Here is a 26,017-nt window from a genome sequence, read left to right as displayed (position 1 = left end):
GAATTTGAAACATGAAAATGAGAGGGGCAATCGCGTGTGTCCCCCTACCCCGGCCTTGGGCCCAGCTTGGTCCCCAGGGTGGGTTAGGCTCAGGCCAGGGTCAGGGCTGGCAGAAGACAGAGACCCGGGATTGGACCTCTGCAGATGGGTCCAAAGGGGTCACAGACTCCCAGAGCCCCCTGGGGCTGAGCTTGTGTTTCTCTGCAGAGTTAACACTGGGGCTGAGAGGTGGCCCCATCCACTTCACCAGCAGCAGCAGCAGCAGCAGCAGCAGCCTTGGGCCCACCAGCCATACCAGCATCCCTGTCAGCCTTGGCCATGCCAGTGGCACCTCGGGCACCCGCACCCACATCAGTAGCATTAACAGTGTCACCCATATTAGCCGCACGGGTGAGGTTAACAAGGTAAGTGCCCTCCAGCTCTGGATTTTCCTCTCCCTTTATCCCAGCCCTTCCTCTCTGCCTTGCTCTCCCAATTCCCCAGTTTTTCCTTCTTTCTGTCCCTTCCATCCCACTCTACTCACCTCTTCTATTCTCTAGTCTTCTGACAGCTCCCCACTTCCCCTCGTTCATTCCCTGTTGGTCCCAGGCCTCTCCCCTGATCTCACTCCCTCCCCACTCCCTCCAGGGTCAGAGCTCAAGAAGGGTTAAACTTATCCTCTTTAATACCTGGGCTCCTGGGCTGATAAGGGGATTAGTTTGGATCACATGGTTGAGTTTAGGGGGGAATCTGGAGAGGAGGGGGACAGACCCAGGCCTCTAGTGGCAGACCAGGTGCCCTGGGCACCCCAGAACACTACTTGGGGCCCCACCCTAGGAGCCTCTGCTGCAGCGAGCTTCAGGTGAGGTTCAGGTGAGGCTCAGATGAAGTTGGGGGGCTCGTACAGTGGCTTCTGGGCCAGCTGGTGCCTCCGGGAATCAGATCTGCTCGCTTCCTCCATTATTCACAAGCTCAGGATGGGCTCCTCTGGAGTTCTCCCCAAGCTGCAGGGCCAGGGATCTGAGGCAATTTGGCCCCGGGAACAGCACCCCAGGAGCTCAAGTAACAGCCCCCTGCATGGGTCTTTTCACCCTGCAGGGGCATGTGGCCAATTCCATGCTCCATCTGGCCTGTTCTTGGGGGCTGGGGCTTTTCCCTGAACCTGGCAGAATGGGGGTGCCCCTGGACCCAAGGAAGGGATCCTGTTCCCTTTTACCCACAGCTTTGGCGATTTCCTTGACTGCACTGCCGGAGCAGCCCTCGGGAGGAAGTGGTGGCCTTTTGGCTCGGAAGGGGACCACTGATCTGGCCCAGGATGGGGGGGGACTCATCCTGCCAGGGAGGGGCTGCTGACCCAGCCTAGGAGGGGGCCAAAGGAGAGGAAGGAAGCAGAGGAGTCAGGAAGGAGCAGACAAGGGCAGGATAGGATTGGGATGGGTGGCTCTCTGAGGACAGGGGTCGAAATAGCTGATGAAACCCCTCCCTCCCATGTGACTGGCTCCCTATGGCTGCGGCAGCCAGGGGAGCTGGGCCCTTATTCCCTGGATGAGGGGTAGTGAGCCCTCAGGCCAGCTCTCTTTCAGAGCCCCCGCCCTAGACAGCCTCTTTTGTGGCAGGCCTGGCAGGTGGCCCGTCACCCTGGGAGCAGGCAGGGGCTGTGCTAACACCTCAGTCTCCTGGCAGCCCAGCCGGGGGAGGGCCCCCCTTCCTCCCTCTCTCCCTCCCTCCCTCTCCGAGACAAGAATAGGTTTCTATTTGGAAACAAAAGCCCGGGGTGGATTAGGAGCTGGGGGCCGGGCCCAGCTGCCCTTGCCCCGCGCCCTCCGGCAGCAGCCCCAGCCCCGAGCCTGTGGAGACAGAGACGGACGGAGATGCCGGGGGTGCCGGGTTCTGGTCCAGAGAGTCTGGGCTCCGAGAGGCCCAGAGAGGTGCTGGCCCTGGCCCTGGAGGAGAGGCTGAGCCGAGTGCTGGGGGAGCTGCGGCAGGAGGTGGAGGGCAGCCGGGTGGCGGCGGAGCGCCAGGCCGAGGAGGCGAGGCAGGCCATCGAGCCCGTGGCCCGGGCGGTGCGAGAGCTGCAGGATGAGACGGCTACCCTGCGCCGGCAGCTGGAGCGCCTGAGCTGCCAGCTGGAGGCCTTGAGTCTCTGGCTGGAGCAGTCCGACCCCAGCTCCCTCCTGCTCGCAGCCGAGGATCCCAATGCCCTCTTCCAGGGAGTCGAGGGTGGGGAGGAGGAGGAGGAGGAGCAGGAGCAGGAGGCTGGCGTGGCCCAGGGCCTCGAGCCTGCCCTGGTGGCCCACCCGCCCACCTTCAGCACCCGCCGCCAATCCTCCCTCCACCTGTCCCGCAGCAACAGCCTCGTAAGTCACGGCTCAGGGTGGGGCCGCTGGGGCCGGGGCCGACCGGGCCGGGGTTGTGGATGGATGGCGAGAGCTGGGTGCTTCCTTCCTGGGGTCAGAAAATAGAGTCGGGGGGTGGTGAGCTCTTGTCCAGGGGAGCTCAGATCTTGAGAGTTTAAGGGCTAGAATTTGAAGAACGGGGCTCAGACCTTGGGAGTTTTGCAGCTCAAGTTTGGTGGTTTGTTACTTTTCCCCGTGAAATCAGGGTAAAGCCCCAAGACCTGGTAAGGGGAGGTGCTGCCACCAGCTGCCTCTGCTTCTGTCTCTGTCTGTCAGGACTTCTTCCAGCTGCTTGCATATCTCGCATGTAGCTTCTCAGTCAGACTGGGGGCTGGAGGGAAGGCGAGTGCATGTGTTGGAGCAGAAGGTCCTGACCTCAAGCCCAATGATCTCCCTGCCCCAGCACCGGCCCAGGGCCCTGTCTGTCTTGAAGGAGGAAGGGGCTGCCGTGACAGCTGCTGCAGGTCTTTTTACCCTGGCCGGAGGCCAGACAAGAAATAGAAGGAACTGGGTGGGAAAGGGGGCTGGGCTAGAAGAAGGCGGAGCTCCCCCCCAACCCGCCCCCCAAGGTTGCAGGAATGGCCCAGGGGACAGAGCCTTTGAAGGAAGAAGAGTGGAGGTCTTGGGGTCACTACTGTCCCTGTTTGGCAAAAAAATTTGCCAAAATAATCTTAGAGAGTCTATAATAATAAGAATGACTGTGGTATTGATCAAGTGCTAACTCTGGGCCAAACACCCTGCTAAACACTGGACTAGATATGATTTGGTTTAGACACAGTCCCTGACCTACATGAGGTACACAATCTAAGGGGCAGGGAGGACAGGTATTTCATTCTCATTTTATAGATGAGGAAAGTCAAGAGGCACAGGAAAGTCAAGTGGGTTGTCCAAGGTCACACAGCAGGGAAGTGGAAGATGGGGATTAGAACCCAGATCCCCTGACTCCCAGACCTGTGCTTTTCCTACCAGGCTTCCCTGCTTCTGTACAAACTCATGCCTTTGTGTCCCTGTCCCCCCAGGCTGCAGGGTTAAAATCTGGAGCTGTGGGGAGTAGAGCAGGGGTCCTGGGGAAATAGGGTGGTCACTCACTCGTAGAGGCCCGTGTTCAGGCGGGGCCCCTTCTCTTGGCCAGGGTGGGTCAGGAGAAGGTGAAAGTGGAATAAGTGGACTCCTTTATGCACAGGGGTCAGGGATCTTTGCCAGTAGACGAGGGCACACTCCCTGCCCAAGCCCCTGCAAGCTGGCAGCTTGCCTGCTCCCGGGTGGGCTTTGCAACCCCAGTGGAAAGGCTGTGGGGGTGTTGGCAGGGGGTTGGCACATTGCCCAGGCTGGGGCCTTGCCAGGAGCCTCAGAGACAGCCCATGCCCTCCCCCTCCCGACCCGGCCTCTGGCAGCCCCCGGACACCCCGGCCCCCAGAGCAGGAATCCTCTGGCTGGGGAGGAAAGCGGGGAGGGAATTGAGCAGTCCCCCCAGCAAGCCTTGTCCCACGACACGTCTAGCGGGCAGCAGCCCAGCAGAGAAGTTCTTTGGGGCCGGTGATGCCAAGAAGTTTGTAACCAGCGGGGCTTGGATTAGGAAACATCAGGCGAGAGTAGCCGCGCTTCCAGCTCAGGCTGGCCAAGCTGCTTGGGCCCTGAGGATGCATGAAGCCCCAGCTGGCTGCCGGCTTCCTTCAGAGGGCCATGAAATCCCTGGATCTAGGCTCAGGAAGGCAATCTGGCGGAATCCCGTCACTGAGCTTATGAGTAAGGGAGAGCGCTGGTTTTCCACAGGCGTCCTACAGCCTGGGCAGGGCCGGGTAGGGGGCTGTAATAATAATAATAATAATAATAATAACGTTGGTATTTGTTAAGCGCTTACTATGTGCAGAGCACTGTTCTAAGCGCTGGGGTAGATACAGGGTAATCAGATTGTCCCACGTGAGGCGCACAGTCTTAATCCCCATTTTACAGATGAGGGAACTGAGGCACAGAGAAGTTAAGTGACTTGCCCACAGTCAGCTGACAAGTGGCAGAGCTGGGATTCGAACCTGTGACCTCTGACTCCCAAGCCCGTGCTCTTTCCACTGAGCCATGCTGCTTCTCTGAGCCATGGAGTCTGGGCTACCGGATGGACAGACAGAGTTTAGTCTGGTGAAGAAGTGCCCTCCCTGTCCTAGCACACACACCCTTTCTCCCCACCCTACTGCCTTCCCCTAGAAATTTACTGGCAGTTAAATGAATGGGTGAGTAGACAAGAGATGTGGGTTAGTAGCATTGTCTGGTGGATAGAGCACGGGCCTAGGAGTCAGAGGGACCTGAGTTCCAATCCTGGCTCCGCCACTTGTCCGTTGTGTGATCTTGGGCTAGTCACTTAAGTCCTCTATGCCTCAGTTACCAGAACTGTAAAATGGGGATTGAGACTGTGAGCCTCATGTGGAACAGGGACTCTGTCCAACTTGATTAGCTTGTATCAACCCTAACGCTTAGTATGGTGCCTGCCACATAGTAAGCACTTAACAAATACCATAAAAAAAGTAGTGTCTGCAGAACGATGCCACTACTGAGATACTAGGGGCCTGGATTTCATTTGGGAACAACCCGTTGGCAGCCAAATGTAATCTGGAATTGTTGCCCTTTTAGTGATGATGGGTTGTGCTTTTGCCCTCCTACTGTCTGGCGAGTCTGCCTGACCTACCGTCAGCAATGCTCCCGACACCTTTTTGCACGTTTCCCAGAAAAGGCTCCTGATCTCTGCAGCACTTCCTACTCCTTGGTGAGGGCCATCCTCACGCTATCCGTCCGCCAAGGTTAACAAGCCTCCCGGCTCCTGTGCCCCAGCAGCCCTGTTGGGGGTCAGCCCTTGTGGCTTGCAGGAATCACTTTCTGAGACCCTTGTAAATAGACTTTCCCCTCTCCCACAAGCAGACTTCTTTCAGACAGGGGTCAGTCCCATCCGTGTCGTTGGATTAATGCGGAGCTTCAAGCCGGTGATCTGGCTCCGAGCAGATAAATGGTGAGAGAGGATGCCAGGGGCCTGTTGCCCTCCCCGCGGCCGGTACCAGCTCATACTTCCCCTGCCCGCAGATGGATCCAGAGCCGGAGGAACCGCCCGCCGTGGAGGAGACGGAGGTAGCCAATGGCACGGAGAAAGGCCGGCCAGCAAAGGAACCAGACACCAGAGGCAAGCTGAGCTCCAAGGAGCTGAACGCCATTGAGGATGAAAGCATTCTTGATAAAATGGTACGTGGGGGCTCAGAGGGCACAGTGGGGCTCAGGCTGGGGGCTGGTTGGGCATCTGAGGGCACAGAGAGCCCCGTGGAGCTCAGTCTGGCTCCAGTCACTGGGGTCATCAGATCTCCCAGAGCGGCTAGGGAGAGTCCAGCCTCGGTCCTGGCTTAGGAAGGCAGAGCAGAGGGGCAGAGCTAAGCAGGCAGTGACCCTGACACCCCCTGGGCTGTCCCTGCAGCTGGACCAGACCACAGACTTTGAGGAGCGGCGACTGATCCGGGCGGCGCTGCGGGAGCTGCGGCAGAAGAAAAGAGGTACCTCCCTGGCACCGCTCGGGCATCCCTGGCACGGGAGAGCTGCTACATTCATTCATTCATTCAATAGTACTTATTGAGCGCTTACTATGTGCAGAGCACTGTACCAAGCGCTTGGAATGTACAATTTGACAACAGATAGAGACAATCCCTGCCCACTAACGGGCTCACAGTCTAAACGGGGGAGACAGACAGCAAAGCAATACAGAACAAAACAAAACAAGATAACATCATCAAGATAAATAAAATCATGGAGATATAAACCTCATTAACAAAATAAATAAGGTAATAATATACAAATGAGCACAGTGCTGAGGGGAAGGGGGAAGAGCAGAGGGCGGGGGGGGGGGCAAAGGGAGGGGAGGAGGAGGAGAGGGAAGGGGGGGCTCAGTCTGGGAAGGCCTCCTGGAGGAGGTGAGCCCTCAGTAGCTGCAGACTGAAGGCAACAGAGGCTGCTGTAGCCGAGGGAGCAGGAGCAGTTTCGGGGTGACCCCACTCTCCCTTTCCGACTACTGGACTCCCTGCCCCCCAGTCCCTCTACCTCCCTTCTCCTGCACCTTCTCCCTCCCTGCAAACCCCAGCAATTTGGTTTTGTCTGCTCCCTCGTCCCAGCTGCTCCCGGTTGCTGCTGCCCCTCCAACCATTTTGGCTGCTCCTGAGTGGAGCTGTGTCTCATTTGCTGGGTCCAGCCCCTCATGATCTGACCTTCCCCTAATCCTGTCTGTCGTCTGTGCTTGTGTTTGTGGGTGTGTGTGCGTGGGTGTGCGTGTTTGCGCATGCTCTGGGTGTGTGCTGGGCACACGGCACTTCCAGACCAGCGGGACAAAGAGCGGGAACAGCGACTGCAGGAGGTGAAGCACCGGTCGGGTGAAGGGCGGGGCAGCCATGCCACCGAGACCACCACCCGGCAGAGCCAGAAGTCAGCTGACGGCTCAGCTGTCAGCACGATAACCAAGACCGAGCGGCTCGTCCACTCCAGTAAGGGCTACTGAGAGCCGCTGTGGGGGGAAGGGGCCGGGGGGAAAGGTACCCCCTGAAATGGCCAGGCAAGCCCCTTGACGGAGAGGAGCGTGGAGTGAATGACTTCTCTGGAGATGAGACAACATCCCTGCATTCCTCACCTTCCCGTCTTGAAAAGTTCCTGCTAGGCTTAGGAGATCCTGCTAGGGTTTGCTGGGAGGTCATGACTCCTGGGTTCACCGTTGCTGGGTGGGTGATCTTAGGGAAATCTCATTGCTCTCTGTGCCTCAGTTTTTCCAGATGTAAAGGCTTGGGAAGGGGAGACTTCGCTAATCTACTCTTTGAGGCCCCTGTCTCCCAAAGGTACAAAGCACTTAGTCCAGTGCTTTGCACATAGAAAGCGCTAAATAAATATCATTGATCAATAGACCGTGAGCCCCATGTGGGAACAGGGACTGTGTCAAATATGATGATCTTGTATCTACCCCAGTGCTTAGTAAAGTCCCAAGGGCCATAGTGAGCACTTAACAAGTACCATTAAAAAAATTGGGGGACAGTTTGGGGATTAGGGATTCAGAGCAGAAGGAAGCCTGGATCTAGAAGGAATAGCACAGCACCAAAGTCTTGCTTTCTACATGGAGCTACCTAGAAAGCTGTTGGAGGACCCAGAGTTGGCAAGCAGTTAAAAGAGGAAGATGTGAGAGGTGAGCCCCCTTAAGGGGACACCCCACAGTGGTGATGAGATGATTGCTAGTGGGCTCCACACCTCGGAGGGCTGAGGGCGAGAACCTGGAAGAAGGGGGAGTCGGGGAGGCTGGGGGGTCCCTGCCCTTACTTCTTGGCTGACACCATTTGCAGCTGACCGGCTGCCCAGGCAGATGTCTCCTGCCCCCATCCGTTGTCCTGGTCCAGCTTCCAGGGAATGGATCTAGACTCTGGCTGGAATTAGTGGATCCCCTTGAGAAAAAAGAGGCCCCGGGAACCATGTCTAGTTCAGAGGACCTCGCCCAGTGGTTTGGCCCTGTGTTCCAACAGCCCTCCCTGGATCTCAAGTCTCCAAGTTAGCTCTGGTCTCCTTGGATTCTTCCAACTTGGGAATGTCACCGATTCAGACCACGGTGCTCCTGGTCAGAGCAGACTCCCTGGATCCACCCCGACCCGGGGCTCTACTGGGTCTTGGGTTCCCTTGGGTGGGGTCGTGGGTGGGCTCGCTTGCCTCAGTGTGGGGTTCCTCCTTGCTGACGGTCCCGGGGGCGACTCCTCCTTCACAGACGATGGCAGCAAAACCTCCCGGGTGACCACGGTGGAGTCGAGCTACGTGAAGCGGTCGGAGAGTAAGGCCTCTGCTGGCTTTCTTCCTTGCTCTGCCTGGCTCTTCTGCGCTTCTTGACTTTCTTATTCTCGTTCTCTCGGTCTGTCCACCTGAACCAGTCACACTGCCCTCTATCCTCTGCACTGATCGGGAGTCCACCCTGTCTTCTCTCCTCGCTGGGTCTCATGGTTTCCACCTTGTCTGCTGCTTGGAAATGCCCCTTTCCTCCTTCCCTGCAGGTCCCTCACCTGGCTCTCCTTTTTGTTCCATAGATGGCGGTGGCAGCAGTAGCTTCGTTCAGACTAAATCCTTCAGCTCTTCCTCCAAGAAGATGGGCAGGTGAGGGACATTGGGGAACAGCAGGGGGCTGAGGAGCCCAGTTTGCTCCTGAGGACCTGGGTGAGGGGGCTCCCTCTATCTCATAGGAACGGTCCTTCCTGCTCTCTCCTGTCTTGTCATCTGCCCCTCCTGCGCCCTCCCCAGCCCACATTACCTCAAGAAAGAGAGCCAGACCCCAAAGAAAGGGGACCATGGAGTGACTGCTCTCTCTGTTGGGGGTTGTGCCCTATGGGGTCCTGAACCGCTTTGGCTGGCCTTCGCCCTCAGCCAGCCCCCTGTGTGCCCACAGAGCCTGCTCTGCAGGACTGGACCCGGTTGGCCGGGCCTGACCTTTCAGCCGCCCCCTGGCCGACACCACCAAACATTTAGCAATACTCCAGGGTCCAGGAGACCTGGGAGGGTGCTCCCCTGCAGTTCCCAGACTCTGGTGGCCCCTGGATGACCCATCTTCCACCCCCTCGCCCCCCGCCCCCAGCATCTTCGATCGGGAGGACAATTCACCCTCGCGGGCCGGCAGCCTGGCCGCTCTAGAGCGGCGCCAGGCAGAGAAGAAGAAGGAGCTGATGAAGGCCCAGAGCCTCCCCAAGACCTCAGCCTCCCAGGCACGCAAAGCCATGATCGAGAAGCTGGAGAAAGAGAGTGGCAGGTGAGGACCAGGGCCCCGGGCCGGGGGTGGGGGCTCTGGGAGAAGGATAGGGGGCCAGACCATGACGTCATCCCATGTGGTCCTTCCTGTTGCAGCCCTGCCGGCCCCCGGGTGACGGTACAGCGCTCCACCAGCTTTGGGGTCCCCAATGCCAACAGCATCAAGCAGATGTTGCTGGATTGGTGCCGAGCCAAGACCCGAGGCTATGAGGTGAGAGCCCCCCACAACTGCTGTGCTCCCCAAGTCCTCGATCCCCTTCCTCGCAACCTTTCCTGGCCCCGAGCACCTCTAATTCCCATTTCCCCCCGTCTTTGCTTCTCCCACCTTTCTGTCTCTTCCCAGCCCTGAGCCTCCCACCCACTCACTCTTCCTCTGCTCTGTGTTTTCTCTGCCTCTCCCATTCTTCCACCCACCAGCACACCCACCCACCTCTGCTTCTTCTCTCCCATCCAGCTCCCTCGTCGGTTCCCTCTCCTCTCAGTTTCTTCCAGCCCCTCCCTATCCTCCCCTTAAAGCCATTTCTCATGGCCTGATGCTCAGCAACATCAGAACCACTTTGCCTGCCCCAGCCCGAGTTCCATCCAGTTATGGCCTGCCCTTCCCAGCCTAAGCCAAGCCCAGAGGCCCTGGCGTCTGATTTCTTCATTCATTCAGTCGTATTTATTGAGCGCTTACTGTGTGCAGAGCACTGTACTAAGCACTCAGGAGAGTACATTATAACAATAAACAGACATAGTCCCTGCCCACGGCAAGTTAACATTCTAGAGCCTGGCTAGGTCCAAAGGGAAGGGCAGTGCGAGGCCTATGTGGGCATTCATGCATGTTCTCTGATCCCAGTGGGATGTTGGGAATGTAGTCTCGGCAGCCCACACGGATCACTGTGCTTGTGAGGTAGTATTCCTGCTGCTCCTACACCAACTCCGTGGGGCTCTCCAGCTCAGACCCTAACTAGCAGTGGAAAGCAGTGAACACCAACCAAGCCAGCCTCAACCCTGGGGATTAGACTGGGGACTTCTGGCCCAGCCTACCGGGAAAAGGGACTCGGGAGCCCCAAGCTGATAACAGCCTGTGCAGAGTTCAAGGAGACCCTCCCTGCCTCTCTCCCTTCCCCTCTCCCTGCACTCCTCCTCTGCCTTCCATGACCTGTGTCCTCCCCACCCTACACCACCCCACCCCTTGCCATCCCCTGCCAGCCACCCTTGACCCTGTTTCTTTCTCCCTTCTACCACAGCATGTGGACATCCAGAACTTTTCATCCAGCTGGAGTGATGGCATGGCCTTCTGTGCTCTGGTCCACAACTTCTTTCCCGAAGCTTTTGACTATGCCCAGTTGACACCTCAGAATCGGCGCCAGAACTTCGAGGTGGCCTTTTCCTCCGCAGAGTACGTATCACCACCAGCCCCGCTGGCCCCACTCAGCTCCCCAGTCTCTAGCCAAAGGCCAAATCATGATCTCCCCTGGGCCACCAAGCAGGCGGGCCCTAGCCCTGCTGGTCCCATAGGGAACTGGACCTGAGCAGCCATGCGTCCTGATTGGTGCCCAGGGGACCTTGAGCTTTGCTCCACTCAGGTCATCCTGTCTCTCACTGTTGAAGTGCCAAGGTCAGTGCAGGGTAAAGTTCTCCCTGGCTTCAGAGGGAACGGGCTGCCTTCAGGAGACAAAGTGTGGGTTGGCAGCCTTTTGCCTTCCTGGCAGATAGCCCAGGTGAGGAGAATGGGTGGCCACAACCTCCTCAGGAGGACAGACTGCACTCTGGACAGCTCTTTGGGATCTCCCAGCTCTTGGGAAACCTGCGCCCTCCCCTCTCTCCCCTTCCTTATTTACCTGTTTCCCCAACACAGAGTAAACTGAGGCCCTGTGGGCCTCAGGTTCCCTTTTCCCTCTCGCTGTTTCTCTCCCTCCCTCTCTCTCTCGTTCCCTCCCCGCTCTTTCCCTTTATTTCCCCCTTTCCCCAACCCAGAGCAAGCTGAGGCCCCAGGGGCCTCATGTCCTATGCCCAGGACCCAGGAAAACCTCCGTCCCCTGACTTCTCCCTGGCTACAACTCATGACCCTCCCCTGCTGGCCATCCCGCCTCTCTCCCCGATGGAGCCCTCCCCCAGCAGCTCCCTTCCGGTCAGCAGCCATCTCTCCAGTCTGCACAGGTCTCGGACCAGACCGGACCAGCGGGGAAGAGCTGTGGCTCTGGGCTCCACTCGCTCACCCGAGCTGGAGCGGCCGTGACAGTCCAACCAGCCCCATCTGTGGCCAGCAAGCCAGGTGGCCCCCACTCCCCCTACCCTCCGCCCCCTCTCCCTCACTCTGTGAGCTTCCTCTTCTCATCCTGAGCTTTCTGCACCCCATGTGTTTGCTGGCTTTGCCGGCTTGCGATTCCAAATGGAGCGATTGTGGGGGTGCTGGGGGCGGGGAAGCCATGGCATCCCCTTCCCCCCTGCTCCTCCCGCACCTCTATATACTGGATATATAGTGAGGCGACTCTACTTTGGAATCTACTTTGAGCCCCATCACACGTCACTCCAATTCTGCCCTTCCTTTCTCCTGCCTCTCTCCCTTCCTCCCATCTTCCCATCCTCTCTTTCTCTGTGTTTCTTTGGTCTCTGGGTCTCCTCCCCCTCCTCCTCCACCTCACAACTCCTCTCACGCCTCCCTCACCCATCACCTTCCCTCCAGGGGCACGGGCCTTGCGCCCTCCTCCCCTCCCGCCCTTCCACTCCATGTTCCTGCCTTCCCCACACCCGTGCTTGTCCTGATTCTGGTTTCTCTGCATCCTGACTGGTCTGAGTTGGTCTGGTCTCTCTCTTTCTCCCACCCCTGTCTGCATTGCACACCAGTAGAGACCAGTGCACTTCCACCAGCCCAGAGAGCATGTGGGAGATGGATCGATTGCAATGGCACCAAGTGAATGTAACTGGATTATGGATTTCTTTCTTTGTTTTTCTCTTATTCTCTCTCTCTCTTTCTCTCTCTCTCTCTCTCTCTTTTTATCCCCCCCCCCCACCCCATTCTCCATCCTGACTCCGGCTGGGCAACACTCCCCGCCCCGCCCCCCCCGCCCCTCCCCTAGGACGCACGCTGACTGCCCCCAGTTGCTGGATACGGAGGACATGGTTCGGATGCGCGAGCCGGATTGGAAGTGCGTTTACACGTACATCCAGGAGTTTTACCGCTGCCTGGTCCAGAAGGGGCTGGTAAAAACCAAAAAGTCCTAATTCCCCCACAGAAACCGATGGTGAGAACTTCTTCATCTCTCAATCCTGGGCAGCGTGGACGGAGCTCCCACAGAGGGGGACTGGGAGAGAGTGGGGCCTAGGTGGATGGGGGTTGGGGGACTGAGTGGGGTGGGGGTGTGTATGGTGAGGGATGTCTTCGGTATTCCCTCTGGGCAGGGGGTGGGGGTCTGAGATGGTGATGGGGACAAAATCTCGCTGCTAGCCGGACCCCGATTCCCAAAAGCCATCTGGTCCTGGCTGTGGAAGCCCAACAGCCAGGGTTCTCTGTGCAGCGCACTCCGAGCTGAACACCCCAAGACGAGAATGGAAAGTCTTGGGCCCATAGAACCTAGGGCGTCCCAACAGCAGGTCCCCTGGGTGAGCACAGCTCTCCTGTGTAGAGGAGAGGAGCAGCAGGACAACGGGCAGATACTGGGGCTGGGCTGGACTAGGGTTGGGAGGCGCTGCTGCCCCTGAGTACATTTCCTTCTTCCCCTACTGGCCTTGCCCGTCGATGGGATTAGCAGTAAGTCGCCACTTTAATTACACTGAAGAGCTTGGCTCTTAAAGCTGGTAGCTCACGATTAAGAAGGGATGGGGGTGGGGGGGCGAGGGAACAAGCCAACCTCACCCCTGGACTGACCTGGGGAGAAGCCAAAGGGCTCAGCTACCCAGCATGGGGGTAAAGAGCCACTGCGGAGGGGGAGCTAGGACTTAGTGTGGAATCCTGCCGGGGGATCGGCGGAACAGTCGGGACCTAGGGTCTCCTGGGTTGCAGCGACACCATTCGGGCAGCCAAACACCAAAGTCCCCATGGCCATATAAGATCAGGACAGCGGAGCAGCCAGGGCTGGGCAGAGGGAGTGGAGCCCCGAGCTTGGTAAAACCTGGAAAGTGTGACTCAGCCACTCTGGGAGCTGTTGACGTCTGTTGGGGGCATCCCGAGCCCAGGCGCTTCAGCGTCTCGGACGGTCTGTCCTGGGTTCAGGGCAGGGTAAACAATGCCCTTATAAGGCCACCGGGGACCAGACTCGTAGAGCTGTGGGGGCCAGGCCCAGCTGCAGGCACCAGAGAAGGGGTGAGGGTCAGGGGGCCCTATGGGGTCCAGGGGAAGCTTGGTTCGGGATCCAGCGGGAGAAGAGAGGTAGCGCAGAAGGCTCCTCTGGCCCTCACCCTACCTGAGCATGGGTGGGGACCTTAGGGGAGGAAGAGGGTGCAGTGAACTCCAAGAGGAGGGTGGGTGTCCCCCATGGGGGTGGAGGTGACATTCGGGCATGCAGAGTCAGGTCAGGCAGGCCTAGACGTTTACTTACTGGCACCGAGGAGTCGGGCCTGGTCCCTTCCTGCTCTCTAGGAGCCCGGTCAGGTCGGGTCAGCTCTAGGGCCAAACTGGAAAAAGTGGTGTATTCTAGGAGCTACAGATCCTGCCACTGACCCCCCCAGAGAGGAAATAAGCCTCCCGATCGCCTTCACATGGCTTCAGTCTCCCCAGGGGCCACTAGACAGGGGGTCAGGCTGCTCAGCACTGGAGCCAACCCCCAGGTCCCCACCCTGTCTGGACCTGCCTTCCAGGAGCCTAGCCACAGGGGAAGTGAGGAGCAGGCAATCTCCACGCCGTCACCGTTTTTCTTTAACGCAAACCTTCCCGTCGCTCTCCAGCCGCTTCCTATGAGTCAGCTACTCCCACGGAGTGGAGGTGCTAGATTGGCGTGAGCCGGAGCCTGGGGCCATGCCAGTCAGGTGCTGGCATCTTTCCTCTGCTGGCTAATCAGGATGTGGGACTAGTTGAGCCACAGAGAGAAGTAAGGATGGGCAGGAGCCTGCCCTGGTTCAAGTCAAACTCATAACAGAGACGAAGTGAGAGTCTTGGTTCCAATTCCCCCTGCTTGGGTGGTAGATTACAGGCAGCTTCTTTGCTTTGAAATCGGCTGGGAAGCCCAGGGCTCCCGCTCCCTTCCCCCACAATTCCTAGGCTCCAGTGGAGGGCTGTGTCTGCAGGGATGAAAATGGAGAGCTAAGTGCCATTCAGAACCAACCGCCCAAGCTTTCCTGCTGGCCCCTGGAGGGGACTTTCAGTCCAGGCTGTCCTCCCTGCGTGTGGTCCCAGTTCCAGGTCTTTAATTTCATGCTTATTTGTGCACACCCATGGGGCAGGGTCCTTGGCTTTGGTTAAGTGTGACTGGCGTTGGTCTCCCTTCAGCTTCGTGCCAACTCCAAACAAGGCTGTGCCTCTGGTCAAGTTCCCCAGCGGAGCAGAGGCGAAGGAGGGAGCTATGTCTCTACAGAGCAGCAGAGGGAGCTGGAAACTTCTCCAAGCACAGTTTCTCCCTACTCACTCGTCAGAGACATTACTTAGAGACTGCAGGCTCCAGCCTTCTCTCTGCCTACCCTCAGACAGCCTGGGGTTTCCTAAGGCACTGAGTTCTGGCTGAGACTTTTCCCATTCCCTCCCAGCCCAGAGCAGTTGAGACTGTCTCCACTCCCTGCCCTTTCTCTTCATTCCCACACCTCTGCTCAAGTGGTTTCTCTGGGCCCACCTCAGGATGAATGTGCCCATTTTACTGAGGGGATTAAGGATCCTTTCAGTCCCCCTCCCCCTACAAACCAGCCCCTGGCCTCCTGATTTCCAGCTGCTTGCTTGGGGATGGTAATCCTGTTGGCTTTCCCAGCACTGGTCAGCCCCTCCAGGGCCCAGCAAGTCCAGTGATGGGCCTCGCCATTAAAGAAGAATAATTGGAGATGTTCAACAAAGCCCCGCAATTAAAAGACAGGAAAGTAAGGTCTGAGGGAAGGATAAAAGAGTTGAAATTGTACAGGCTGGTGAAGACTGAGAGGCTATTTATCATCAGTTTTCAAAACACATGAGACCTTTGGAGGATGGGCACCAGCTGTTCTCATTCTCCCCTGAGGCCAGAGCCAGAAGTGAACATAAACTACGGACTGAGGGGTTCCAGATAGATGTCACCCTTTCCCAACAGTAGTTGGGGGGCAGGGCTTAGGGACCAGAATTGGGAAGGGAATATTAGGGATGGTGAGAGGGGGAGCTGGAGGTGTCAGTGGTACCTCCTTAACCATGTGGTTCCAGTAGAGTTGGGTTTGGTAGGGTCCTGTGTAGAAGGGGGTGGGTGGGGGACTGAAGTAGGTAACTCACTCAGCCCTGTGATTCTGTGAAGTTGCCAGTCCAGAGAGATAAAATACTTTAGTGGGTCTTGACGGAAATCCATCTCCATCGACGGTTTGGAAGGAAGGTCCCATGCAGTCCTAGTAGGAAAGGCTTTCTTAACCAATAAACGGCCAGGCTGCTCTCTGCTCTCCCCCATCCCATCCCCCAGGAAGTGTCTGCACTTCTCTCTGTTCCCTGGGTGAACCCTCTCCTCAGATCACCACTCTTGGGCTGCTTGCTGGAGCGGGTAGGGGGCTTAATGGAGTTTAAGTGCTTACTATAAGCCAGGCCCTGTACTAAGCACTAGGGTTGATAAAAGCTAATCAGGTTGGACACAGACATATTCCACATGGGGCTCACAATCTTAATCCTCATTTTACAGATAACTGAGGCATAGAAAAGTGAGGTGACTCATCCAGGGTCAGAACAGACAAGTGATAGAGCTAGGATTAGAACCCAGGTCCTTCTGACTCCTAGTCGGAACTCCCAGACAAACTCCCAGTTTTATCACAGCAAGGGATCTCCCTCCTCTTGAGGGTGGGGGCCCCAGGTCTTCACTCCCACCCTCTGCCCCGGGTGCTAGGGTGCAACTTGGTCCAGTTTCTAAGCAGTGAATTCCTGTCCAGCCAAAAGCAATGCAAAAAACAACAAGAATTTCAGATGACCCTATTCCTACTATTGTCAGGGGAATCTGCTTCAAGAAAACAAAGACATGAACTACAGGAACCTGGAGGGTTCAGTAAGGACTCAATAAATACCACTGAGTGATTAATTGATGGGAGGTGGGGTGGCAGGTCAGAGGAAGAAGAGGGAAGATAACTCTCAGTGGAGCAAACCTGAACTATGGAAAGCTCTCATCTTGGCTCTAACCAACAAGCTACTATCCCCATCTACCACCTCCCCTTGGTTCCAAAAAAAGGTTCCCTGCACAAGAGGGGGGAAAGGGGGTGCTAAACTGGTACAATTTGAGCCTAGCAGGGCAGCGATCATCTCCCTTGAGATACTGAGAACAGTGGATTGACAGGATGATCAAAGCTTAGGCTTGATTGATCAATCGGTGGTATTTATTGGGTGCTTACTGTGTGCAGAGCACTGTACTAAGTGCTTAGGAGAGTGCAGAACAACAGAGTTGGTAGGCATGTCCACGAGGAGTTTATAGTCTAGAGGGGGAGACAAACAGTAACATAAATTACAGATATGTGCATAAGTGCTGTGGGGCTGAGGGTGGGGTGAATATCATATGCTTGAAGGGTACAGATCCAAGTGCATAGGCAACATAGAGGGGGAATAGGGGAAAGAGTTTAATCAGGGAAGGCCTCTTGCAGGAGATGTGATTTTAATAAGGGTTTGAGGGTGGGGAGAGTGGTGGTCTGGCATATGCATGAGCGTCCTAGAGGTGACTAGTGTTTAATTCCTATTCGGGCTTAACCCTGGAACCTTTGAAATTGGCAGTGCAAAGCCCCAGCACTGCTAGGCTTGCCCTTTTTAGTTGCAAAAATGAAAATACAATCTATATTTTAGATTTGTAAACATCTAATCCTGGAAGAGTAGCATACTGGTACTGAGCAGCAATACTGCCATCGTCTACAGTGACAATGATACCACCACCCTTTGAAAGCTGTTTCAAATGCAAAGTTCCCTATTTGTTTGAAAACCAGAATCTTTGGATAGAAATTAAATTGCACAGATGACTCTGGGAGAAGGGCAGGGGCCAGCCATTATTGTCTCAGCAGAAGGGTAACCGAGGTGGCTCCTGACCTGTCCATCAGAGCAGGTTTTTTGACTGAGAAACAATCTCCTGGAACCCTAGATCCCATTGGGCACAGAAGCGGGGGTTGGGGAGAGGAAAGGACCACAGGGTCCCAGAGTGGAAGGTTGAACGGAGGCATCCGGAGGACGCAACGGTGGTGGCTGTGCCTCTGAAGGGGTCGAGTGGATCCCTATCCCAGAGGACCCGGGTGACAACACCCTAGGGACTCACCATAGCTCTTCCCCACAACTGCCTGCAGGATGCTGGTGGACTGTGTTCCTCTGGTGGAAGTGGAAGACATGATGATTATGGGCAAGAAACCCGACTCCAAATGCGTCTTCACCTACGTGCAGTCCCTCTACAACCACCTGCGTCGCCACGAGCTGCGCTTACGGCAAAAAGAATTCTAGAATGCACCCCCCACACCCACCAAAGCACAGAGGAGACATCCCTCCTTGGCCCACCCACTGAGCTCCGCGTGTGCATGTGTGTGTGAGTGTGTGTCTTTGTGTGTGTGTATGTGTGTGTTTGTGTGTGTATGGAGTGGCTCTGCTGTTCCAGCATCAAGCCGCACTCCCTGCTGAATCCAGTCTTCCCCTGCCTCCCGGGCCACACCCAAGCCAGAGGAGGCCCATCAGGAGCCTCCCACCCCACTTTTCACCCCCTCCCCACGATTGGAGCTCCACCACCTTTTTATAAATTATTACTTCTCAAACCTCTGGGGTCATTTCTCCTGGATAGCAAGGCAACTCCCACTGCCCACAAGATTGCGGGTGAGCAGGTGGGAAGCCAGGGTAGAAGCTAGAGATATTTTGGAGGAGGACATAGTGAAGCAGGGGTTGGGGGTAAAAGTGGAGGGTGCAAAGATTTTAGGGGCTGAGCTAAAAGGGGAAGAGTCCCTACGGGTGTTCCTAGGCCGAGAGGTCATGTGGAGAGTTGGGATTGAAGGCTGAATTTCCGGGCACCACCCTCCAAAACCCCTTCCCATCTCCTTGTTTGCTCAGAGTTTTCCTTTCATTTCCCCCAGCCCAGATTCAGAATCCCTGGGAGCCAGAAGGATGGAAGACTTGGGGCTAGTGATATACACTCAGAATGGGGCTTTAAGTTCATGGCTTAGAGTGGAGATTGTCAGCATATTTGAGTATATTATTCAAAGTATCACCCTCACCCCAGGCACTGATGCACCCATCCCCAACCACCAATCTGTTTTAAACATCACACTCTCCCACCTTAGGGTTTACACCATCCTCATCTCTTCCCTCCTTCTCACCATTCCCACTTTCCAGTCACCTCTTCCCCTGCCGGCAGTCAGAAAACCTCCACCCTAAAGGCACCTCTTGCTAGGGGGTGTGTGTGTGTGCTGGGGGTGGGGGTGGGGAGAGGAATTAGGCTATTGGGGCCCAGATCTTTTAGAGGGGAGGGAGCGCAGTGCTCAGCTCTGTCCCACCCCCACCGCACACCCTAGTGCCTGTCCATCCACCCGTGTGTAGCCTGCTGATGGTATGGAATGGTTTGTGCACCGACCCTTTATTAAACATCAGATTGAAATAAGTTTACCTGTGAATGTTGGGCCTTCTCTTCCCCACTGGTTCCTCCCTCCTCAGGGCCCTGGGGTAGAGGGAGCTCCCTAACCTCCATCTTCTACCGCAGACCATTCTCCCTGGACAGGCTAAAGGGGAATGCCTTTCCTTCCTTGAAGAGGGGTTACTTGGGATTACCCGGAAACACATCCCACACCTCCCTGTTGGCTAGCCATCGGTAAGGCCTGAGATGTGTGGATTTGAGCCCTATGTTGCAAGTGTGTGTGTGGGGGGGGGGAGGGGGGGAGTAGTGTGCGTCACTTTGCAGTTCTGAGGTCATTGTCCCAAACCCAGGAGCCCTAGAGTAACCACTCCTAGATGGTAATGGCAAAGCCCACCGGGAGCCTCACATCTCACTGGGTTGTATTCTGGTGCTTAGCACAATGTGTGGTACAAAGAACGCTTAACCCACACCCCAATTAGACGGCTGAGGCTGGGCTACTGCACATTGGATCAGTGAATAATGGAGGTGGCTCCTCCCCATTCCCTGCCCCAGCTTCTGAACCCAGGGTGGGGAGGAGTTTGGCTGAGGGGGGTGGGGGAAAGGGCCCTCTCCCCTGCTGCTCAGCAAGAGCTTTGGATAAAGAACAGACCAGACAGCCCAGGCTGGTAGGAAAGGACACTTTACTGCACCAGGCGTGGCAAGGCCACCCCCACGGGCCCCTGCTTGCTCTAGGACTTGGGCATCTGCCTTCAGCAAGGAGCCCTTTAAGCTGAAGACTTCATTCTGTCCCTGGCAAAAGGGGGTTCCGTGAACAGGGGGAGCCTCAGCAACCCAAGCAGTGTAACTTGGTTTCTCCAGGACAGAGCGGGGTAAATTAACCGATTTCTTCCAGTCTCAGGACACTGCCAGAAGCCCCTGGTACCTTTGTCACCAAAATAAACGGACCCCAACCTGTAGGGCCCAAACGTACCATCCATCTCTAGGTCACCCACACCCTGTACCTGTAGACTTGTCCTCCCCTGCCCTCTGGGGCATCCAGCAATGAAACCACATGTTGGGACCTAGAGGTCGGGGTGGTTCTGCTCCTCTGACTTGGGTGTCTCTTGGGGCTGGACCTTTTCCCGCAGGTCTGAGGTCTTTGCTGGGGCCTGCTGGAACTCTGGAGGTACAGGTGCATCCCGCTCTGCTTTGCGATAGAAGCCTAGGTCCTGCACCAGCTGGTTGATCTCGGCACGGGTCATGTGGCTGAGGGGAATTCGCTGGAAAAGAGGAGCAGGATGGGTCAGGGTCAGGTATAGCGTTCCTGGGAATGCATATCCCTGGCCCTGGGCCAGCAACAGCTTCCCAGGCAGGGTTTCTAGGCTCTCTCCCCCTTCCTCCAGGGCAGGACTATCCCCCTCCCGGGTTTCTTGCGGTGGAAGCACCCCAACTCCTAGTCATGTCCCCCTGCCTGGACGCCTGCCTCTCCAATGCACTTTTGTTGGGGAACGAGGGGCCTACGGGAAGCACCTCTTACCTCCAGCTCCTCATAGCGGAAGTTGAGGAGCACAAGCTCAGGATCGGCGCCAGGAAGATGCTTCATCACCAGGTTGTGGCTGGAGATGGTTGTTAAGGTCACATAGGATATGCTCAGTGGGTTCCAAGGACCCGCATCCATCACTATCATTTAATGAGCCCTTTCAAAGCGATGGGATGACTTTCTTATTTTGTATTTACCCTAATGCTTAGTACAGTGCTTGGGCACATAATAATGCCATTTGTGCCTATTTGGAAAGCACAACCTCACAACACTGAAATAAACGCATCTTTACAGTGTGTGCCCCTAAAACCTTCCCACATAAATTAAACAGAACTTAAAGTTCTGAATGCTAATTCTGCTGCTTTTTGTACAGACTCTTTCATCTGAGGAGGATGGGGGGGGTAGGCAGAGCAGAGAGTCACACTCAGTCAGCTCACAAATATCCCCTGGGGAACCCTACCCAGGCTCAAAAATGATAACTGTGGCATTTATTAAGGACTCACTATGTACCATGCACTATACTCAGCACTGGGGTAAATACACTATAATCAACTCAGACACAGTCTCTGTTTCACATAAGGCTCAGAGTCTGAGGAGGTAGAATAGGCCTTTCATCCCCACTTTACAGATGAGGAAACCAAGGCACTGAGAAGTCAGATTCATTCATTCATTCATTCAATCGTATTGATTGAGCGCTTACTGCATGCACAGCACTGTACTAAGTGCTTGGAATTTACAATTGGGCAACAGATAGAGACAATCCCTACCCAACAATGGGCTCACAGTCTAAAAGTCAGATAACTTGTCCAAGTTTACGCAGTAAGCAAGTGGTGGAGCCAGGATTAGAATTCCAACTTTCTGACTACCGGTCCCCTGATTTTTCACTAGGCCATGAGGACTCACCTCCTTCCCATGACTAATTCCTTTAAGACCCTCAGAGAAGCAGTTTCACCCTGCAGACTGAAAGCTTCTACCACTCTTTCCCCTTCTACCCCTCCCGCCTCCAGTTGCTGAGAAAGGATACTAGAGCGGGATGTCCTCGGTGACGAAAGCTTTGACCTGGAAGAGGAGGAGAAACCATCACCCCACCTCTTTCCCCTTCGCCCCTGTCCCTTACTGAGAGGATCCTGGGCCCCCCCTCTAATTCCAACATCTCCCATCCTAGGCTGGTCTCCCGGCTCAAGTCTATGGGGGCGGGAGGGAGGATGGTTGCAGGCTCTCTGCCTGCAAGGAAAGGATAGGAACCAGCTGGCAGCAAGGTGCCAATTCTTGAGGCTTTCTCCAGGGAGGTAAATAGCTTTAGGCATAAGGCAGAGGACCCCGGGTGGTGGGTTGACTGAGGCACTCTCAGGTCCAAGGAAGTGTTGCTGGGGGGGGGACCCAGAAGCCCAAGGCCAGGTGGGGGGAACCCAGAATCCCAAGGACAGGACCCAGGAACACAAGGTTGGGGGCGGGGGGACTACCTAGGAACCCAGGGATGGGGAAGGGGGAACCACTCAGGAAACCAAGGATGGGGGGTGGTATCCAAAAGCCCAAGGACAGGGGATCAAGTCTCTTCCTGGGCACCTCCCAGCTTCTGGCTATAACTTACTTCCTTCAGCCTATTCAGCTGTCATCCTCCGCAGGTCTGGAAATGAAAACAATGTCAGGTGTTTCGATATAGCCAGAGTCCCAGACCCCAGCCCTGACCCTCCATTCTAATACAGGCCACCTGATAACGATCTGATAATCACCCATTAGCTTCCCAGACCTGGGACCTGAGTAACAGCTGTCATCTCTAGGGAAACTCTGGAAAGTAGTGAGTGTCCCTGGGCAGGGTAGTAATAATTATTATGGTATTTGTTAAGTGCTTACCATAGTAAGTACAGTGCCTGGCACTGTACTAAGCACTGAGGCACTAAAGGATGAGGCCAAGGCTCTCCTTCACTTCTCCTCTCTTTGTTGCCGACTTGTTCATTCCAAGCGCTTAGTACAGTGCTCTGCACATAGTAAGCGCTCAATACATACTATTGAATGAATAAATACTATTGAATGAATAAAGGGTTTCCCGAGACCCCAGGGAGCATGGAGAGAGGAGGACTCTAGTAGCCTCTCCATAACTTGGGAGCGGAGGGGACCTGGTCTTAGGTCAAGCATCATGACGGCGGGGAGGAGAGGGGCATTTATTCATTCAATAGTATTTATTCAATAGTATTTATTGAGCGCTTACTATGTGCAGAGCACTGTACTAAGCGCTTGGGATGAACAAGTCGGCAACAGATAGAGACAGTCCCTGCCGTTTGACGGGCTTACAGTCTAATCGGGGGAGACGGACAGACAAGAACAATGGCACTAAACAGCGTCAAGGGGAAGAACATCTCGTAAAAACAATGGCAACTAAATAGAATCAAGGCGATGTACAATTCATTAACAAAATAAATAGGGTAATGAAAATATATACAGTTGAGCGGACGAGTACAGTGCTGTGGGGATGGGAAGGGAGAGGTGGAGGAGCAGAGGGAAAAGGGGAAAATGAGGCTTTAGCTGCGGAGAGGTAAAGGGGGGATGGCAGAGGGAGTAGAGGGGGAAGAGGAGCTCAGTCTGGGAAGGCCTCTTGGAGGAGGTGATTTTTAAGTAAGGTTTTGAAGAGGGAAAGAGAATCAGTTTGGCGGAGGTGAGGAGGGAGGGCGTTCCAGGACCGCGGGAGGACGTGACCCAGGGGTCGACGGCGGGATAGGCGAGACCGAGGGACGGCGAGGAGGTGGGCGGCAGAGGAGCGGAGCGTGCGGGGTGGCCAGTAGAAAGAGAGAAGGGAGGAGAGGTAGGAAGGGGCAAGGTGATGGAGAGCCTTGAAGCCTAGAGTGAGGAGTTTTTGTTTGGAGCGGAGGTCGATAGGCAACCACTGGAGTTGTTTAAGAAGGGGAGTGACATGCCCAGATCGTTTCTGCAGGAAGATGAGCTGGGCAGCGGAGTGAAGAATAGACCGGAGCGGGGCGAGAGAGGAGGAAGGGAGGTCAGAGAGAAGGCTGACACAGTAGTCTAGCCGGGATATAACGAGAGCCCGTAATAGTAAGGGCTCATTATTATTATTATTATTATTATTATTGGCATATAGTAAGTGCTTAACAAATAACATTATTACGTGCCCACATTGAGCTCACAGTCTAGAGGGAGAGACAAACATTAATAATAATGAATAATTATGGTATTTGTTAAGCGCTTACTGTGTGCCAAGCACTGTTCTAAGTACTGGGGTAGATACAAGGTAATCAGGATGCCCCACGTGGGACTCACCGTCTTAATCTCCATTTTACAGATGAGGTAACTGAGGCACAGAGAAGGGAAGTGACTTGCCCGAGGTCACAAAGCAGAGAAGTGGCAGAGCCGGCATTGGAACCCACATCCTCCGACTCCCGAGCCCATGCTCTTTTCACTAAGCACATATATACATATGTGCTGTGAGGAGGCTCTTCTTTGAAAGCCTTTTCCATCCTCAGATGCCCAGCTAAATCCCAGATCAGCTGTCCCCAGGAAACTCCCGCTATTTTTCCTCTCCATCCCCCGATTCAAAAGAGCCCACTGGGGGTTCCAGCAGGGCCCAGGGCTCAACAGTTTCAGGCCTCTTTGAGCTCGGGGTCAGCCAGGGCCCTGACTGGAACTTTTACCTGACAGTGTTATATCCTGGATGGATTGCATCGACCCCCACGGGGCAGGGATGGGGTGGAGGGTTGGGGGGCTGGTTGGGATGCTGGATAGGGTGGTGGGCTGGATGGAATAGGGGACTAGCTAGGGTGGTGGGCTGGATGGAATAGGGGACTAGCTAGGTGGGGGGCTCGATGGAATAGGGGACTAGCTAGGGTGGGGGGCTGGAAGGAATAGGGGACTAGCTAGGGTGGGGAGCTGGAAGGAATAGGGGACTAGCTAGGGTGGGGAGCTGGAAGGAATAGGGGACTAACTAGGGTGGGGAGCTGGAAGGAATAGGGGACTGGATAGGGTGGGGGGCTGGATAGAATAGGGGACTGGTTAGGGTGGGAGGCTGGATAGAATAGGGGACTGGCTAGGGTGGGAGGCTGGAAGGAATAGGGGACTGGATAGGGTGGGGGGCTGGATGGGATGGGGGGTTGGATGGAATAGGGGACTGGCTAGGGTGAGAGGCTGGATTGAATAGGGGACTGGATAGGGTGGGGGGCTGGATAGGGTGGGGGGCTGGATGGAATAGGGGACTGGTTAGTGTGGGGGGGGGATGCTGGATGGAATAGGGGGCTGGGTGGGGAGACGGGTGACCCTCGTCTAGCGTCCTGGAGATAACGGGGTTGGGATCCGGGCGGAAGCAGCTGTCGGCCACGTCTCCCAGACCGGATTCGATCCTTTCCTCTTCGGGGCCTCCTGGCCCACCTCCCGACTCCACCCCTCCGGGGCTCGGGCCCGCAGCCCCGCTCGCCCCACGGATGGCTGCGGCAAAGGCTGGAGCTTCCTCCGCCTCCACCCCAGCCCCCCAAAACCATCACTGCCGTCCCCGGGAGCTCCGGGCCGGCCCCTCCCCCGGCGCCCCTGAGGACTTGGCGGGGCCTCGGGGAGGCCTCGGGTCCGGGGTCCCACTTACCTCCACTTTGCCCCGGGCCAGGCCCTGCAGCCGGCTCCAGTCAGGCTGGAAGGCGGCCAGCAGCCCCGGGAGCAGCAGCAGCTGGAGCAGCAAAAGGCGGCGCATGGGGCCGGGACCAGCCGAGGACCGGACCAGACCGGGATGGAGCGGGACCCGACTGGGGCCGAGCGGGGGCCGAAGAGGAACCGAGGGAGGAGACGATGGAGGGCGGGGCCTAGGGCGGGGCCTAGCGATGGGGAGCCACGTCAGAACCCCGGCAGCGAGGGAGAAGGATAATAATTGATAATAATAATTATGGTATTTGTAAGCGCTTACTATGTGCAGAGCACTGTTCTAAGCGCTGGGGTAGATACAGGGTAATCAGATTGTCCCTCGTGGGGCTCACATCTTTTAATCCCCATTTTACAGATGAGGTAGCTGAGGCCCAGAGAAGTGAAGGGCCTTGCCCCGGGTCACCCAGCAGACAAGTGACAGAGGTGGGATTAGAACCCACGACCTCTGACTCCCAAGCCCGTGGTCTTTCCACTAAGCCACGCTGCTTCAAACTTCCCCCCCTTCAAAGCCCTACTGAAGGCTCGCCTCCTCCAGGAGGCCTTCCCAGACTAAGTCCCTCCTTTTCATCAGCTCCCCCTCTGCCACCCCATCGCCTCGACCCGCTCCCTTTGCTCTACCCACCCTCCCTGCCCCACAGCACTTGTGTATATATGTACATATCTATAATTTTATTTATTTACATTAATGCTTGTTTTACTTGTTCTGATGTGTGTATATATATCTAAGTCTCTTTATTTATATTGATGCTATTGATGCCAGATTACTTGTTTTTGATATATGTCTCCCTCCTTCTAGATTGTGAGCTTATTGTGGGCAGGGATTGTCTCTGTTGCTGAATTGTACTTTCCAAGCGCTTAGTACAGTGCTCTGCACACAGTAAGCACTCAGTAAATACGAATGAATGAATGAGGGAGAGCTGCACAAGGGAGGTGACGGGACCCCCATTTTCCTCCTCTCACCCGTTCCGGGCAGACCAACATCTCTGGGCTGACCCTGTCCCCCTCCCTCCCGGCTGTCGCAGATGGGTCCTGGGATCCGCCCACACCTCCCGTCCTCGGCC

The 26,017-nt window shown here is 55.9% G+C and overlaps 2 protein-coding genes across 8 annotated transcripts in view; one reads left to right on the top strand and one right to left on the bottom strand.

Annotated features, from left to right (window-relative positions):
- SMTN (smoothelin) overlaps positions 1-18,834 on the top strand; it is a 47,984-nt gene extending 29,150 nt beyond the window's left edge. For 3 of the 7 annotated variants that reach the window (XM_029058351.1, XM_029058348.1, XM_029058353.1), the window contains 10 exons: positions 208-404; positions 5,442-5,597; positions 5,824-5,899; positions 6,713-6,877; positions 8,131-8,193; positions 8,444-8,510; positions 8,986-9,156; positions 9,252-9,366; positions 10,388-10,539; positions 17,538-18,834. In XM_029058351.1, the coding sequence (XP_028914184.1) occupies positions 208-404; positions 5,442-5,597; positions 5,824-5,899; positions 6,713-6,877; positions 8,131-8,193; positions 8,444-8,510; positions 8,986-9,156; positions 9,252-9,366; positions 10,388-10,539; positions 17,538-17,688 (1,313 nt within the window). In that variant the 3' untranslated portion in view covers positions 17,689-18,834. Of the gene's footprint in view, positions 1-207; positions 405-5,441; positions 5,598-5,823; positions 5,900-6,712; positions 6,878-8,130; positions 8,194-8,443; positions 8,511-8,985; positions 9,157-9,251; positions 9,367-10,387; positions 10,540-12,220; positions 12,386-17,537 lie in introns of all 7 variants that reach the window. The other 4 variants (XM_029058349.1, XM_039910546.1, XM_029058350.1 and 1 more) reach the window with 4 other exon arrangements.
- A 628-nt stretch (positions 18,835-19,462) lies between these two features.
- Positions 19,463-25,080, bottom strand: SELENOM (selenoprotein M). The gene is made up of 5 exons (XM_007655572.4): positions 24,904-25,080; positions 21,913-21,948; positions 21,346-21,380; positions 20,319-20,397; positions 19,463-20,061 (listed from the first exon to the last, which is right to left on the bottom strand). Exons 1-5 carry the CDS (start codon positions 25,006-25,008, stop codon positions 19,864-19,866), a joined length of 453 nt encoding a protein of 150 aa, XP_007653762.2. The 5' UTR covers positions 25,009-25,080; the 3' UTR covers positions 19,463-19,863.
- Between the last annotated feature and the right edge of the window lie 937 nt (positions 25,081-26,017).

Source organism: Ornithorhynchus anatinus, chromosome 2 (genome assembly GCF_004115215.2).
Source record: "Ornithorhynchus anatinus isolate Pmale09 chromosome 2, mOrnAna1.pri.v4, whole genome shotgun sequence".
Classification (NCBI taxonomy): domain Eukaryota; kingdom Metazoa; phylum Chordata; class Mammalia; order Monotremata; family Ornithorhynchidae; genus Ornithorhynchus; species Ornithorhynchus anatinus.
The sequence above is the reverse complement of the archived record's forward strand: the minus strand, read 5'-3'. Positions and strand labels throughout refer to the sequence as shown.